At 43.4% G+C, this 17016-nt stretch overlaps 1 protein-coding gene across 1 annotated transcript; it reads left to right on the top strand.

The window, feature by feature from the left end:
• Window positions 1–1416: 1416 nt before the first annotated feature.
• Window positions 1417–10497, top strand: LOC109767698 (uncharacterized). Its single transcript, XM_020326421.4, has 6 exons — window positions 1417–1848; window positions 1941–2048; window positions 6616–6783; window positions 6883–7054; window positions 9881–9954; window positions 10055–10497. The coding sequence occupies exons 1-6, from the start codon at window positions 1525–1527 to the stop codon at window positions 10133–10135; spliced, it is 927 nt and encodes a 308-aa protein (XP_020182010.1). The 5' UTR covers window positions 1417–1524; the 3' UTR covers window positions 10136–10497.
• Window positions 10498–17016: the final 6519 nt, after the last annotated feature.

Raw genomic sequence — 17016 nt, 5'->3', positions numbered from 1 at the left:
CGTTTCCTCCTTCCGGTCCTTGTCCATGTCCTCCTGGTCCCGCTTCTCCATCATCTGCAATCCATTCACCTTGCTGTTTTTTGCTTGCCCCCTCCTTAGATCTTCCCTGTGCACCTGCAGCAAGAAAACCAGACCGCGCATTGGCTTGTTTCATAGTTGCAATCACCTCCCTCTTAGCGAACTCCCAATCCGCTTCAGAAATGTGCATGTCTGAAGATTCCTCCCGCATCACCATTGAGTCGATACCCCACATAGCCGTCATCATATCAGAAGATTGCAGGGACTCGACTGGCCCCAAACTTGGCACTGTTGGTTGCTGGCTGTCAAGGATCACGGCTGCGTGTTCCACGAGGTCCCCATCAACCGGCTTCGGGCGGGCAGCATCCACAAGGGGAGCCCCATGATCGCCCCCACTGGCTTCAAGGTTCGCCGTAGAAGCACCCGACACATTCTCCTCCGGCTGCACCGAAAGTGCCCTCACCTCCGCTCTCTGCATATCCACAGAACCGTACTCAGGAGGCCATGATCGATCGGGCGGGTCGCAAGCCTTCAGATGAGTTTGTGCCATCAGTCTAGGGTTCCTTGAGAAATCCCCACCTCTCCTTCCGCTTCCTTGGAGTGGTTCGTGCCTATATTGGGCTCCAAGCCTTGCACATGGATGTACGCCATGGATTGCTGAACATGGATAGGGCACGCCATCAGGTGACCAGCAGGGTCTGTGGGAGCACGGGGCTCGAGCGACGGACGGGCGGTCGTAGCCGCGACGGGGCTGTAGTACGCCTTCGGGACGCACACGGGAACATTGCCAGTGGCCGTGAGGCCAGGCGGCGGCAAGGGCGTCGCCCCTGAGTCGCCAAACCCTAACATTACTAAGGACACGATACGTGATGTTCTAGCCGGCTCGGACTAGGAGTACTTCACTTGGTCAAGTTTGTTCCAAAAAAGTTTTGAAGATTTTTGACTTTTTCCTATATTGCTAATTTTTATGCCAGAATTTTTTTATCAGGTTCATCTATAACCATGCTTGTTATTGTATTTTCGGCACTTTATATGCAAATCGGGGCTACAGTAAATATGACCGAGTCAAACCTTTTTCAGCCCGAGTTCAAATGCTCCTGGTATGAACAGTAATATAAAAATGGAAACAATTAAAAAATTCTATTTTTTTGTTACGGAAGTGCTTGTAAAGTCATGACAAAATCACAAAAAAAAAAATCAAAGCTCCAAAATACATTCGAAAATACCATTATCAGATCTTTTTTTTTTGCCACAGCTTCCAGAGATGTAATTTCATGATGAAACTTTGCAGACACCCTAAAGATTCCTAATGTTTTCCAACTATTATTTCAGATTTGTTTGATTTTTTTTAAGTTTACTGTTTATAGAGGAACATGTGAGCTCTCGAGAAGATACTTCGCGTCCCGACTGAGTCTTACGGCACCAATTGGTTGGGCAAACTCTGTTTCGACACAGCCTCGCCATTTCGTCGAACACGTGGTAGTGCGTCGCACCGGCCCTTCCGCAATGGCCTCCTTCCTCGTCGCCCGCCGCCTCCTCTGCCCTGCCTCCGCCCGGCGCCTCCTCCCATGCACTTCCCCGCCACCTTCTGCCCCCGCTGCTCTCTGCTGGCTGTCCACCGACGCCTCGCCCTCACCGCCTCTTCCCGTCCCCCCTCTGGAGCCCACAGTCGACCCTCCCAAGAAGGATGGAGCCTCCTTCTCCGCCGGTTCCGGCGCTGGAGGGGCCTACCGGACTGGACAGGGAGCTGCATCGGGGGGTCGCCGATCTGGTGGCGCGGGGTACGAGGAGGAGCAGCAGAAGGTCCTCCGCGCGTCGCTTCTCCACGTGGTTGCGGCTCGAATTCCCTCCAAATCTGCTCCCACTTTTGGCGTTTTTACTGTTTTGCGATTTTGAGATTTTTTATTTCGGTTTTGCTTTAGCCGAGGATGGGATGGAGCGAGTCGGCCATGATCGCGGGTGCGAGGGACGTGGCCATGTCGCCGGCCATCGTTGGTGCCTTCCCAAGGAAGGAGGCTGCGCTAGTTGAGGTACGGTCTCCTTCAATTTCTTTCTGTTGTGATTTGTTGCCTGATCTCGATGTGGTGATCAATTTTCATCGCATGAAAGTAACATTTTTATTTTTTGAATGCTACATCGGATTGGAATTTTGATGAATATGGAAGCCTCATAGATTACTGTAGGAATTAATCCTTGAATGCACATTGGTTGGACTGGAAACTAACACAACCAGTTGTTATGAAGAGATCGTAGTCGATGATAGCTATTGCATATTTGGATGCTATATCTGATTGGTATATTTCCAACAGATCGTAGTTCTTGATAGCTATTGCATATTTGGATGATGAATGTTTTTTTTACGGGAATACGATTTTATTCATCAAATGACAGCTATATCGTTTGCAATAAAAAATGAGATAAAATCAGGGGCAGAGTTGTCCCAAAAGGACGGAGATTTAGATGTATAGCATTCCTTAGCCAAACAATCCGCACTTGACGAGCAAATCGGGCATTGAGCACTAGTTGAAACGTGTCTATTTGCAAGGACTCCCAAACAGGGAAGCATACCATGTAGGACCTTCCAAATGAAAATTTTAATCTTCCTGACACGCTGAGACTCCAGATTGTTTGCCAGACCGGGTTTATTCGAACCCATCCTTGCCCATCAGTGCAAGAAAGCTGCTGACCATAGCGATGCTCCCATTCACGGTGATAAGCAGACCTGACCGAAAAAGTGCCAGGTTTAGTGTACTGTCACGCGACAAAATCTTCGAACCCTTGCACATTCAGAGGTATTTGCAAGATACGTTGTGCATTGACCCGGTTGAAAACATCCCGAATTAGAGTTTCGTCCCACTGCCCACTATGCGGATCAATAAGTTCCTCGACTTTTGTTAACATAATTTGTCCCCTTGGTGTGATCACCTTACGGTTAGCACTAGATGGAATCCAAGGGTCCTGCCAAATGTTGATTTTTCCTCCAGTTCCTACTCTCCATATACATCGCCTTTTTAAGTGTTGTTATTGTTTGGTGTGAATGTATGGTAGTTACCTTGGACTTTGTGATGTACTAGAAGGGTTGTGCGCGCTTCGCTGCGCCGTTTGTGTTGTTGGGATCTAATTTTTTTTTTTGTTATTTGATTTGGCACGTAAGGGGGGGGGGGGGTGATGGAGTATGTTTTCTTTTTTATATAGTGCGGTGTTTTGATGGGCCCTTCCTGGAGGTGCTGTCTTATCTGCTAATCAACTCACACATATGTGGGAAAGTTTCTTGCATTGGTGGCCACATGTACTATATTGATGCTACAGTGTCGCATGTTGATGCTTCTTTTTTGCAAGGTGATGAGAGGGTGAGCAGGATTGATCTATATTTATAGGCTGGTTACTGCCGATTGATTTGAGAAATCGTTGACCTAATCAAAATCATGAACCAAATCCAAAATTGGACACCTCAATCGAATGAGAACTCCTTAAGAAATCGTTGACCCGGTCAAAATCGTGAACCAAATCCAAAATTGAACACCACAATTGAATGAGAGGTCTCCAAAATTAGGGAGTGCTGTTGGAAGAATAAATTATTTAGGATCACTGTTGAAGAATGATGTTACACATGGATGATGTATATCCGTGCTCAGAAGAAGAGTGCTGCTATATAGATTGATTTATATCAGATTTATGAATGTTGTGACATTTGTTTGTATATTTGCATGCACCACATGCTTTCATGAAAAATAGATCATTTGTGTGAATATCTTCATTTGCATAAACTATGTATTTATTTGACAGCAATGCTATTATATTGTTTATTTGTGTTATCACTTACATAATTTTTCTTGTTTCACTAAAAACATTCGCATGGCTGATGTTTCAACTTTCAAGTACAAACCAATGTATCGTGTTTCCCCTTGCACTAGCATCAGGATGCCTTGCCTCATGGATAGCAGCATAGGGCAATACCTGTTATAAGTAAAATGGGCTGTACTATGTGGGTGAATGTGCCCTACGGTGTCTTATGTGGGGGACTACACCAAAAATATTTTATCTGTCAAACCGTTAACCCAATTGATGATCTGCTTTCACCATGGCTTCGTTGCCAGATTCGTTTCACTTATGAGATTTATAATAACTACGTTATCTGATTATGGAATGTCATTCTTCATGTGCTATAACCTACTCCCTCTGTCCCATAATCTAAGACGTTTTTTGACACTACACTACTGTCAAAGAACGTCTTACATTATGGGACGGAGGGAGTAGTAACTAGCAGAATAAACCTGGTAACTCAGCATAAACAATCTGGCAAACACGTACTATTAATCTGGCAACTGGTGATGCAATTTTTTTGTTGGAACATGGCAATTCTTTCCTACTTAGAAAGGTTGGAGTTGGGGGTGAGTTCACATGTGGGACTAACAACCTTCACCAATAAACAAATACACCCCTACCACATGTGGGACTAGCAACCTTCCAAGAGACATAAGTAAACAATGTACTTTTCATCACATGTGGGACCTAACACAAATAAACAAGTGTACTATTACTTTTATGTGATACCAACACTTATAGAAGGCACAAATAACAAATGCAGAGATGCAACTTCAACTCAAAATTATGCTCTTGCTTGCAGTTTCTCTTGCCAACCAAGTTCTTTTATTCTATATCACAGAACAAGAGAGTGAACAAATAGTAATTCCAAAGAAACGGTAGACCTTGTCCTTCTACCTGATCCACAACCTTGTGCAGTCAACTTACTAATGCCTATTGTTATATGTTTCAGCATTTGAAATGTAGTGTCTTGCAAAGGGTCTACTATGATCTCTAAAGATTCTCCAATGCCTGCAGCGTGATCTTTCGTTGTATTTTCACACTTTTTAATCGTGAACTGCGTGCAAATGCCGCGGACAACATATTTGATGACTAAGCCAGTGATGCAACTCCTCGTATTTTATAGTTTCGTAGCAACACACATGCATTGTGCTAATAATGTTAATGATCTCAGCATGTGGTGAAGATTCTTTGCTTGCATGCATGATGTGCTTTCTCCATAGGGGAGGAGCACCATGTACCGTTCACTCCTTCCTTGCAGTTTGCAGCTTCAGTACGGGCAGTTAGCATGTTCCATATTAGTCAGGGCTAAAAAACAAATGACGTCCTCGCCGTTAGCGTGCTCATCACCGAGAGAGTTAGCGTGCTCATCACTAGATAGTTGGCTATTTCAGTCCGAGAATTAGCGTGCTACTTTTTGCAGTTCGGGCAAAAAACGGACGAGAATGTTGTTAGTATTTTCAAAACTGCTCTTAAAGCATAGGGAATTTGGAAAAGTGTTCTACATGAAAAGTTAAGGCTAATCGATATCTTTCAATGATATATCATTTGCCACATTCCGTCAAACGGTTTGAAATTTCCGTTCAAAATACGTTGAATGTTGATTTATGTAAGTTTTATAATTTGAAAATTGCTCTTAAAACTGTGTGGATTTTGGGAAAATGTTCAAGATGAAAAAGTGTTTCCTTATCAACAACTTTCCAACGTTATATCACTTGCATCATTTCGATAAACGATTTGAAAATTGCAGCCAAAAAAATAGTGCCAGAGAAAGTTTGAGGGCAGTTAGCAAGAAAAGAACGTGCAGTTAGCTTTTTGTTGTTTCCAGCAGTTATGAAAAGGTTGCAGAATAGTTATTCTACAAGTGGTTGCAGAATAGCTATACTCCTGGCCTCCTGGGAGTATGTACTCCCACATTCAGTATATACCTCTTAAAAAACCTATTATACCTCTTTATCATTTTCAATATACCTTATTCATTACTCTTAAGGTACCTCAATACAAGTTCTACGAAAAAATGCCATCGGAGCCCTTAGTTTATGCAGCATACCATTTTACGTACAAAAAACAGTTTATGTGTAAATGATGTAAAATATGCAGTCTCAAATGGGAATTTTTCATGGAACTCATTTAGGGTATCAATTAATTATTGATGAAGTATATTAAAACTGATAAAAAGTTATAATCGATGTATCTATGTGGTATATGAGGAGCGGGAGTACATACTCCCAGGAGTATCGTCATATATATAGGGTGGTTCTATTCTACAACCAACCCTTAAGAGTTGTAGAATACCTATTCTGCAACCACCCCTCCTGTACAAGACCTGAACCTACCCAAAACCTGGACATAGCAACTAAAAAAGAACACCTCAATCCACCTTCCTCCCTATGCCCACCACCCCAACCCGTCCCACCCCGCCCACCTTCTTCCTCCCCGTGCCCAGTGCCCAGCACCCCACCCGACCAACCCCCTCCCACCGCTCTTCCTCCCCATGCCTCCTCTACCTTTGTCCGACAGCTGGATTTAGGGAGTGTGCTTGAGCATACAGAAAAATATGGAGGGAATTTTTTAGTGAGGCTCAGAGCATCGACATTACGCTTAGCCGACACTGAAACTTCCCTTCTTCCACTTCATTGGTGTATGATGGAACTCGGCATTTCACTTCATTGATGCAAGATGTTTATTGTTTGTTAAACATATTAAGTAAATTTTGTGTTTCTATGCTTTGTGTGCCTACACTTATGAATTCTTTTTCGTGTGTGCATGCAGTTTTTCATGGATGACTGCCTTCAACAACTCATGGATCGCATTGATGCTGGTGAGGGAGAGCTTTTGAAAAACTTGATGCTCACTGAGAGACTATCTAGGCTTGTTCGGATGAGGCTTGAGATGCAGACACCTTACATATCAAAGTGGCCTCAAGCGCTGAGCATTCAGGTGCCCGTTGTCTTCCTTTCATTTCCTCCCCTCTCGTATGTGTTTTAACTAAATTATTATGTGATGGCTACATGCCCAATTATATAATTTGTTTGGCAGTCCCAACCAGCAAATGTCTCAACAAGCTTAAAGCAGAGAGCAGTCCTTGTTGATGAGATTTGGCATGCTGCTGGAGATGCTGGATCAGATATTGATTGGTATGTGAAACGTACTGTGCTTGGTGGCATCTACTCAGCCTCAGAGGTGTACATGTTAACAGATAATTCTCCAGGTTTGCACCTTTTCTAAGTTTAAAACCCATTTTTTTCTACTTGACAATTGACTCTAAACCAACATTAGCAAATTTAGTAAGCTTTGTGACCATGTATTGTTCTGTGTAATGAAACTGGAGTGAGCTAAGTTTGAAAGTTGAAACTGGCAGTTTGGAATTATTAAGCTTTTACACTTAACTGGTTTGATTATGAGTTGTTTTCGGAGCTATGTGACTCGACGCAATAGTGTATACATGACAAAACAAAATATCTGCAATTTCTCGTGTTCTTCATAACTTGTACACCCTCCTGTCTCTTGTGTTTTTGTCTGGGTTAGCCTGTAAGACACTTCATTTCTTTTAGTAGAAAATGTTGGTCTTCTAGTTCTTCAATCTTGAAAAACATAGTGATGGAGAAACAGGGTAAGTGGCGAGGGTTTCTCCTCCCTCCCTCCTTTTTTTCTTGCCTAGTTTGATGTGTTCTGTGACATGCAAATCCATCTCAGATGATCTTCACCACCATTCTACTTTCGTAAGGAGTTGAACCTAGGAGACGTTTGGTTCCAGAGAAACCCCCCAAGTGTAAAGGCAGTGGAATTGCGCTGGTACCGTAAACGTAAACGAACAAAACTCAAACTTGTTTGGTTGCAGGCAAGAAATCAATTCGTCTCCAGACAAGAAAAAGGCGAACAAATCTCAAAGGAGCAGCCATGGTGGGGCTCCTTGCCTCTGCGGGTTTGGCGTGGTTGTGATCGGAGAGACGGACTCCCAGTACTGGGGCGCCAGAAGAAGGGCCTGGTGGCTGCCGCACGGCGAGTATCTTTCTGACCCAGATGGGCGGCAAGACAGCCGTCCAAAACTGCGCCACACCGGGGACGCCGCTGATGCAGTGGGAAGTCTGGTGACCCATGGTGAAGCCTCTGCACTTGAGCCGTGTCACCTGGATGGCTGGCGACACCCTATAGACGTCAAGACGTTCTCGTAGCCTATGAACTCCACGAAGCACAGGAATGGCGGGCACCATGCGTCGCTGAGCTTGTCGATGGTGATGTCCGCGTCGGCCTCCGCGAAAACCACGCCCTCCCTGGTGCAGTCCACCACCAGCTCCTCGTGCAGCGCCTCTGCCATGGGCGCCGGCTTAGCCATCGACGGTAACATGTCCATCAATGGCGGACGTTGGCTTCGCGGCGGCGTGTGGGACGGTAGTAAGTGGTGCGAGAGGTGAGATCAGATTATTATAGAGTTCACAGCGCTTCATGCGGAGGCCACAGAGAAGACGACATTGGGAAGAAGCATCGTCCGACGTATTCCGATTACACAGGATATTTGGGCGTAATGAGATTACAACAAGGCTGGGACCTGGTACCATTGGTACCGTGTTATCTGATTAGAGCATCTACAGCCGGGCTCCCCAACCCCCCCCCCCCCCCCCCCCCCCAACCCCCGGTATATGATCTGGCGGCCGGCCCGGTCAGTGACCGGTCACAAAAACTTCACCCAGCCGGGCGTCTCAAACCGGCCTTATACATCGGGGCTGATCGGCACCCCTCATATCCAGCCCAAATTTGGGGCAGATATGGGGAGGCCTGGGCGCTTCCGCCATGTCGGATCCGGCCCACGCTGGCCCACCCCGACCCCACATATATTCGTCCCCATCCGCATCCCGGACCAAACCCTAGCCACTCCATTGCACTCCACACCACTCCACTCTGCCCCAAGCCTGGTTTCGGTGATTTCCGGCCATCTCTGGCATGACGGGCATCGGATCCGACTTCAAGATCTCCTGATCCGTCGACTGGGATCTCGTCTCATGTGGGCCTGAGGAGGAGATGGCCGTTCGCATGGCTCTCCGGAATGCCCGGGAGGAGTCCGCTCGACTGCGGTTGGACTTGATCCGGCGGGAATCCATTGCGTCTGTGAAAATGGCTGTTGGATCTGCCTCGAGGTGCGTGATTGCGGCCTCATCGGATGCAGTGCGGTCCGTTTGGCACCCCACCCAGGGTTGGCGACGCAACCCCTTTGGTGTGTGTCCCTCCGTGGCGTCCGGCTCTGAATCGGAGGTAAACGCCTACGGCCCGTCCGTTGCGAGGGCGAGGCATGCCCGCCGACTGAGGCAGAGGGCGCGGGAGGCCGCGGCAGCCCTCGTGGCCGACACCGCAGAGGTGGAGTCGCATGTCGCCGGACAGGCGGAGCCGCAACGGGTGACCGGTTCCCCTGGCTCCGCAACGAGGAGGCCCACCCGTCCTCGTCCATCATCTATCTCACCTCTACCAGCGACGGCACCTCGTGTCCCATGTGGGCCAGTCTGTGTCCCATGTCCTACTCTTCCTCGTCGGTCACCGGATCTTCACTTCGTGGGTCACACGGCCGCTGGACCTGGGAACGGGAGGGAACAACAAGGACGTGGTGGACAGGCGCCAGTGAAGATATAGTCTAGGTTTTATGTTGCATGTAACTGTATGGATTTGATGAGGGTTTTCTAATGAGGTATCCGGTTGTGGAAGCGGTCTTTTGAGGGATGATCGGTCACTGTCCGCGGACGCGTCCGGGTGCTTCTGCGAACGTTTAGGGGGTTGGATTAGCTAGGTTCGGCTGTAGATGCTCTTACCGTCGGCCAATCCAAACAAGAATCGAGCGTTATCCTTTATTACCGTAAACAGGTGACGTTAGAAAATCAGCGAACCAAGCACCTCCCTAGATTTATCTTAGGCCTACTAATATCCTAGACAACATAATTACGCAATCCACATTTTCTTTTTTTGAAAATAAATAATCCACATTTTCTTTGCTCAACTGATTGGAATATAGACTTGTTGATGATTTCTCATTTCTGTTGGCACTTGTCAGAGTTTCACGACACATGGACATTTGTGAATCGCCGCATCAAAGATGCTCTTGATTTGCAGAAATCTTATAAGGAGGTATGAGTCACTCAAAATCAAACTGTATAAGTCGTTATAGATTTTTGTCAACCCCTTCTGGCACTATTAACCTTGTGATCTGACATAATCCTCTGTACAGGTCGCTTATCTAACCGAAACCCTGGGAGCAGGGATCGGTGGCTCCATACAGGGCGTCCTGAACAAGGTTTTCCAGAAATGAAAAAACTTGCCTTTGCAGGCTGCCTTCTCGGCATTTCCGCCACCACTTTCTTATGTCACGTTAAGATTCTATGACATTGTATATAGTACTCTCTTTTACAAACAAACGCTGTTAGGGTAGCCAAGAAGCTATTTAGTCGGTGGTCAGAGGTCAGAGGTCAGTTGAGTTGTTGATTAGTCGTCATTGCGCAATTCTGCTACAGGTTGGCGAAAAATGTGTGAACTCTACAGACTCTAGTCCATGTGTCATGTGCGAGTTGCTGCAAACAGAACAAGACACTCGTGGCTTTGCATGGACACGACTTGGCATTCAAAACTTTGCTAGAAGGGTTGAGCGCTCTTTGCTGTGCTCTGTTTGTGTTATTGTGTTTCTTCATAATTTTTACTTCTGTTTTAAAATATAAGGTGTATTAGTTTTTTAGAAGGTTTTCTTTTTATTTACAATGCGGTGTTTCAGTGGGCTTTTGTGGTAAGATTTTGTGTTATCTGATGATGAAATCAATTAATACTTATGTGGGGATTTTTTCATCCACGGCTGAATATTTCTTTTTTCTAGGAGATGAGATGGTGCGTGATATTGATATGTTTTTATAGGCTGGTTGTTGCTGATCGATTTTAAAAATTATTAACCCGGTGAACATTATAAATCAAATCCAAAATTAAATATCTCAATCAAATGGGATAACACAAAAAAGGGGAGCACAGTGAATTAAAAAAATTAAATAAGAGTGCTCCTTGAGAAATTGTTGACCCGGTCAAAATTATGTGACCCAAAATTTTAAATAGTAAATTACAATTGATTGTGATGTCTTAAAATTAGGGAGGGGTTGGGTGGGCTTTGCTGTGAGTTGGTGTTGGTAGGTTATCAGTTTTTTTTACTTCCCTTGTTTCAAAATTCATGGTGATTAGTTTTTTAAAGGATCAGACCTCTTGAAGTTTGATCAAATTTATAGAGCAACATATCAATATCCATAATATCAAATCGTATCATTAGATAGCAACATATCAATATCCATAATATCAAATTGTATCATTAGATTCATCATGAATTTTTTTTATATTTTATTTAATTAGTATTGTGCATGTCGATATTTTTGGCTCTGGACTTGTTCAAAGTTAAAGAAAAATCAATTTTGAAAAAATGAATTAACTTATATTTTAGAACTGAGGAAATATTTGGTTTGGTGAGTGGGCGGAATGATGGTGTGTGTTTTCTTTTTACTTATACTGTGGTGTTTTGGTGGACATTTTGCAGTGTGATTCTTTGTTATCTGCTAATCAACCTAAAATTATATGAGGACATTTTCTGCATTGTGGTTGCATGTACTATATAGGTGCTATATTATCACATGTTGGTGCTTTTTTCTAGGTGATAATAGATTGCACGGAGTTGATACGTTTTTATAAACCGGTTGCTGCCGATTGATGATCCAGTTAAAATGTGAACCAATTCTAAAATTGAATATATTAGTTGAATATGAGAGCTTCAAAATTAAGAAGCACATAAAAAAATAAAAAAATAAACTAGAGAACTCTTTGAGAAATTATTAACCCAGTCAAAATCAAGCGTCCCATTTCTAAATTGAAGAGCTCAATTGAATGTGAGACTTTAGAAATTAGGGATCATAGTGTTATAGAAGATTAAAAGTGTTATGCGCTGTTTGCGTTGTCCAGATCTTTATCACGAGGTTGTCTACGGAATTTGGAGAAATTAAACTCATGAGATACATCAGCAATACTTACACTAACAGTTTCTTTCTCACAATCTATTTGGTGTTCAAAAAAGGTCTGCCAAATATAATGGGACAAAAATCATCTTGTAGGGAACCAATAACTAGAAAACCAGTAGGGTATTTTATTTTCCCACACAAGACTTCAACATCTCTAACAATCCCGAGTGGTGTAATAGTATCTCTATTAGCAAGCTTAATAGTAACATCAATATCTTCTATCTCAGCAGGTGCATTATCATTCATAATTTCTTGATATAAAGTAAAAGGGATTGCACTCACACCAGCACCCAAATGACATAAACCATGATAATAAATGATCTCCTATTTTAACAGGTCTATGCTTATCTTTTTCATCGGGTTTGACAATTCTAGTAGCTTCATCACATAAATAAATAACATGCCCATCAATATTTTCAGCCAAGAGATCTTTAACCATAGCAACATTAGGTTCAACTTTAATTTGTTTAGGGGGTGTAGGTGTTCTAGTATAACTCTTGCGAACCACAGCTGAAGCTTTAGCATGTTCTTTTATTCTAACAGGAAAAGGTGGTTTCTCAATATAAGCAGTAGGAATAACATGATCAACATTATAACTGGTGGTTTCTCCTCTAGCATCAAGGGGTTCTACTATTTTTTATTCAATTGAAGGATGATATTTCAACCACTTTTCCTTAGGGAAATCAACATGAGTAGCATATGATTCACAGAAGGAAGTTACCATATTTAGTGCTAAATTCACGAAAAGCGTTGGTATCCATATAAAGATTTAACACAATCAAACTCAAGGTTTATACCTGACTCCTTACCTTCGTAGAGTTTGTAATCTTCGGAGTTGCGTTTAATTATCTCCAAAAGATCCCATCGAAATTCAATAGTTTTCTTCACAAAGGAACTAGTACAAGAAGTATCGAGAATGGATTGATCATTACGAGAAAGTTGAGTATAAAAATTCCGAATAATAATTTCTCTTGAGAGCTCATGATTGGGGCATGAATATAACATTGACTTAAGCCTCCCCCAAGCTTGGGCGATACTTTCTCCTTCACGAGGCCAAAAATTATATATATAATTCCGATCGCGATGAACCAGATGCATAGGATAAAACTTCTGATGAAATTCCAATTTCAATCGGTTGTAATTCCAAGCCCCAATATCATCACATAGCCTATACCATGTCAAAGCCTTTTCCTTCAAAGATAAAGGGAATAACTTCTTCTTGACTTCATCTCCGGGTAAACCTGCAAGCTTAAATAATCCACAAACTTCATCTACATAGATTATATGCATATCAGGATGTAGTGTTCCGTCTCCTGCATAAGGATTAGCTAGCAGTTTCTTTATCATACCCGAAGGAATTTCATAATAAATATTGTCAGTAGGTGCAGTAGGTTGAGGAGCAACTCTTTGTTCTTCCAGTCGAGGTGAAGATACCCTGAACAAGCCCCTTAAAGGATTATTTTCCATAGTGACAAGTGACAATAAATTTCAGCACGTAATATAATTTTTTTCTTACCAAATTCCACTCACCAAAGGCGCTTCACTCCCTGGCAACGGCGCCAGAAAAGAGTCTTGATGACCCATAAGTATCGGGGATCAATCGTAGCCCTTTCGATAAGTAAGAGTGTCGAACCCAACGAGAAGCAGAAGGAAATGACAAGCGGTCTTCAGCAAGGTATTTTCTGCAGGCACTGAATTTATCGGTAACAGATAGTTTGGTAGTAAGATAATTCGTAACGGGTAACAAGTAACAAGTGTAACAAAGGTGCAGCAAGGTGGGCCAATCCTTTTTATAGCAAAGGATAAGCCTGGACGCACTCTTATATAAAGCAAAGCGCTCGAAGCCACATGATAATTATCATCAAGTTAGTTTTCATTATGCTCATATGATTCACGTTCGTTATTTTGATAATTTGATATGTGGGTGGACCGGTGCTTGGGTGCTATCGTTACTTGGAAAAACCTCCCCCTTCTGATTAACCCCTCTCACAAGCATCTGCAAGTACGAATAAGAATTAAGATAAATCTAATCATAGCATGAAACATGTGGATCCAAATCAGCCCCTTACGAAGCAATGCATAAACTAGGGGTTTGGCTTCTATCACTCTAGCAACCCATCATCTACTTATTACTTTCCAATGCCTTCCTCTAAGCTCAAATCATGATGAAGTGTCATGTAGTCGACGTTCACATAACACCACTAGAGGAGAGACAACATACATCTCATCAAAATATCGAACGAATACCAAATTCACATGATTACTTATAATAAGACTTCTACCATGTCCTCAGGAACAAATGTACCTACTCACAAAGCTTGCTCGTGTTCAAGATCGGAGGGGTAATAAATATCATTAAGGATCTAAACATATAATCTTTCACCAAATAAACCAACTAGCATCAACTACAAGGAGTAATCAACGGTACTAGCAACCCACATGTACCAATCTGAGGTTTTGAGGCAAAGATTGAATACAAGAGATGCACTAGGGTTTGAGAGGAGATGATGCTGGTGAATATGTTGATGAAGATCGACCCTCCCTCGATGAGAGGATCGTTGGTGATGACAATGGCTTCGATTTCCCTCTCCCGGAGGGAAGTTTCCCCGGCAGAATCGCTCTACCAGAGCCCTAGATTGCTCCTGCCCAGGTTCCGCCTCGAGACGGCGGCGCTTTGTCCCGAAAGCTTCCTTATGATTTTTTTTCTAGGTCAAAACCCTCCATATAGCAGAAGATGGGCACCAGGGGCTGGCCAGGGTGCCCACAAGCTCAAGGGGCGCACCCTGGGGGGTAGGTCACACCCCCAGGCTTGTGGCCACCTGGTGGGTCCCCCTCTGTTGTATCTTCGCCCAATATTTTTTATATATTCCAAAAGAATTCTCCGTAAAGTTTCAGGACATTTGGAGTTGTATAGAATAGGTATCTCAAACTTGCTCCTTTTCGGTCCAGAATTCCAGCTGCCGACATTCTCCCTCTTCATGTAAATCTTGTAAAATAAGAGAGAAAAGACATAAGAATTGTATCATAAAGTGAAATAACAGTCCATAGTGCAATAAATATCAACATAAAAACATGATGCAAAATGGACGTATAATTGGTCATGAGGGTACCCGCGAGTTAATAACGCGGCATGACTGGGCCGGCAGGGACCGCCCCAGAGAGGGATGGGCCTGGCCCTTGTCATAAGTCCGTGAGATGGGCGACAAGATCACTGACCGTTTTCGCGAGCTCCCTATGCACTAACGGGTTTGGATATGTGATCTGAGTAGGCCTCTAGCCTTTTCGCACTAACCACCACGCGGGAATAAGTATGGGCACTTGGCGTCGTACGATTTCTTCCGAAAGCTTTGTCAGACGCCCAATTCAGCATTGCGGCACGACCGGGCATGTGCCATCCAGGACAAAGGTGGTGCTTGGACCCGACCCTGCTCGCAACGACCCGGAGTGCTTAGGGGTGAGCGGCCGAACAACCCCTTCGTTCTTAGGATGTAGACCGGCAGGGACCTCTTCGTGGAGCTCAGCCGAGGCCGGTCATGACCAGGAAGAGTGTGTCCGGCCGGAGTTAATCGAGCGTGTTGGGTAAGTTGGTGCACCCTTGCAGGGAAGTAATCTATTCGAATAGCCATGCCCATGGTAACGGACGCTCGGAGTTGTATCCCGATCTACTACAATTAGAACTGTATACTTGTGACACTAAACTGATATGATGGCTCCGGGATCGCTTCCTCGCCGGGTAGACGAGGAATGATCTTTGGGCGTTGCTATTATATACTTGTTACTATATGATATGTTACTCTTGCTGCAAGACGATGTAAGATGCTAGTCTTTGATAGGCTAGGCCTTTCCCTCTATTCTGGCAATTATGCAGTATAGTCCACAGATACAGCCCCTTCCCTTTGATACTGTAGCATACTTAGGATAGATCTGATGTAAGTCTTGCGAGTACTTTGGATGAGTACTCACGGTTGCTTTGTTACCTTTTTCCCTCTGCCCGGTTGCTCCGACCAGATGACGGAGCCCCGGAGCCAGCTTATCCCATCAATGTCTACTATTACACCAACGAAGCCTACTATTACGTGGAGACTGACGACCAGGAGTAGTTAGGAGGCCTCAGACAGGAGGCCTGCGCCTTTTCGATCTGGAGTCGTTGTTTGTTTTCGCCTTCTTAAGGCACCTTTGTAAATGTGTGTACTCAGACCTAACTCTTGATGTATTTTTAGGTCTTTGATCCTGGCTTGTAATCTATGTTGTTTCTTTGTTTATCCTTTGTGTCATAGAGTTGTGTTGTGATACTATACCGTGAATCACTGATCTTGATCGTGCATGCTGCGTGGATGTTTAGTGCACGATTAATTTCGGGGGCGTCACAATGTGATAAAAAACAAAATCAATGCTCTAAAATGTTATTTTTAAACACATTTTGGAGCATCGATTTTGTTATTTTTGCCACATTTCCCACGAATGTCATTTCATGATGAAATTTTGCAAGCTATCAAAACATTTTTCAATATTTCACGCACAAAATAAATCCAGATTAAATTTTCTTGTGATTTTACTGTTAACCAAGTGATCAGTGGTATGAACATCTATACTACTACAATGCTTACACAAGAACATACGTAGTGAGTACTGATGAGATACTCCCTCCGTTTTTATTTAGTCTGCATGTTAGGTTTGACTGAAGTCAACTTCATAAAATTTGACTAACTTTATAAAAAAATTTATAAGCATTTACTATAAAAAATCTATATGATGTGTTAGTACATTCAATAATGAATCTAAAAGTATTGATTTGTTATTCTATATATTAATATTTTGTTTATAAATTTAGTCAAAGTTTACAAAGCTTGACTTTGATCAAAGCTAATAGGCGAACTAAATAAAAACAGGAGGAGTACTAAATATCAGCATAAACACCTCTTGCCTCCCTGATTAGGGGGGTGTTTGGTTCAGGGACTTTTTAGTCCCAGAGACTAAAAAAGTCCTAGGAACCAAACGAAAGTGACTTTTTTTACAGGGACTAAAAAAAGATTCTACTAGAGAGTCTTTTTTATTAGTCCCTAGGACTAGAAAAAGTCCTAGGACTTCTGAACCAAATACCCCTAGGTCTTACACTAGCGTTACGCATATTAATTACTAGTTCTGTACAGTG

Source organism: Aegilops tauschii, chromosome 7, assembly GCF_002575655.3.
Source record: "Aegilops tauschii subsp. strangulata cultivar AL8/78 chromosome 7, Aet v6.0, whole genome shotgun sequence".
Classification (NCBI taxonomy): Eukaryota; Viridiplantae; Streptophyta; class Magnoliopsida; order Poales; family Poaceae; genus Aegilops; species Aegilops tauschii.
This window is presented reverse-complemented; position numbering and strand designations above follow the sequence as displayed.